This window comes from Eimeria mitis, genomic scaffold (genome assembly GCF_000499745.2).
Source record: "Eimeria mitis Houghton genomic scaffold, Emh_scaff5629, whole genome shotgun sequence".
NCBI lineage: Eukaryota > Apicomplexa > Conoidasida > Eucoccidiorida > Eimeriidae > Eimeria > Eimeria mitis.
The window spans coordinates 2,591-3,567 of NW_013573892.1; the positions used below are offsets into that span (position 1 = coordinate 2,591).

A 977-nucleotide genomic window follows, 5' to 3' on the forward strand; every position below is an offset into this window, starting at 1 on the left:
GTGCCTCAGGCGCTGCGCGTTATGCGGCTGCGACCGGGCCGAGACTTCTGCCGGCTGGGGGAGCTGAGTGAGATGGTGGGTGGAAATAATTCATGAAAATTTTAATTTTTTCATGAAATATTATAAATAATATAATTTTAATGTGGTTTTTATGTTTTTTAAACAATTTAAATCATGAAATAATGGAGGATCGCGCAGCTTTCTTTCGCTGCATTCATCTCGGGTGTATGTGCTCGGGTGTATGTGCAGGTCGGCTGGTCCAAGGGAAGCTTAATATCTCGCCTTGAAGAAAAGAGAAAAGCGAGATCTTTAAAACATTTCCAGAGAAAGAAAGCTGAGGCAAAAGAGAAAGCTGCAGCAATGAAAGAAGTTACGAAATCTATGCCGAAAGAAAGCGTTAGTCTGCTGCAGCAGTGCGGCTATGCATGAACTTGAACTTGAACTTGAACATGAAAAAGTTGAACTGAACTGATATTACTATGATCTTGATCGTTTCTTGATTAGAAATAGATTATATTTTAATATAATATAATCTTTTTCTTTTCTTGCTTCGATCTGATCATAAATATAATTTCGTTGCTGCGGTGATTCAGCAGCAGCTCACTCTATAGCCTGTCTGCCTCTGGTTGCCAACGCACGAAACTGCTTCAATCATTTCTCTTCCCGTCGCTTTCGTCTTTCTTTCTCCACACAAATTTAAATTCAAATACACAATACACTCAGTGCGGCTACGAACATTACACCAAAATATAAAACCTATACAGCTAGCGAGGACAGGAGTAGAGTTGTTATTAGTTAGGAGATACGAACTCTTTTATTTATTTCGATAGAACAGGGAGAAAGTTTACGTTTCGGTTTTTTAAGTATTTTTTTGAGCTTACGGGGTGTATGTACACCGCAACTGATGGTTCAAGTTGCGTGGCGTGTGAAGACGCTACGCTACAGAATAACGTTTATTTATTGCATTTAGAGGAATG

At 39.3% G+C, this 977-nt stretch overlaps 1 protein-coding gene across 1 annotated transcript in view; it reads left to right on the forward strand.

The window, feature by feature from the left end:
- The window catches only part of EMH_0083250 (60S ribosomal protein L13a, putative), a gene marked incomplete at both ends in the record, with an annotated part of 2,065 nt that extends 1,636 nt beyond the window's left edge, over positions 1-429 (forward strand). Inside the window, 2 exons of the mRNA XM_013500618.1 lie at positions 10-75; positions 250-429. Of these exons, the coding sequence (XP_013356072.1) occupies positions 10-75; positions 250-429 (246 nt within the window). The remainder of the gene's footprint in view (positions 1-9; positions 76-249) is intronic.
- Between the last annotated feature and the right edge of the window lie 548 nt (positions 430-977).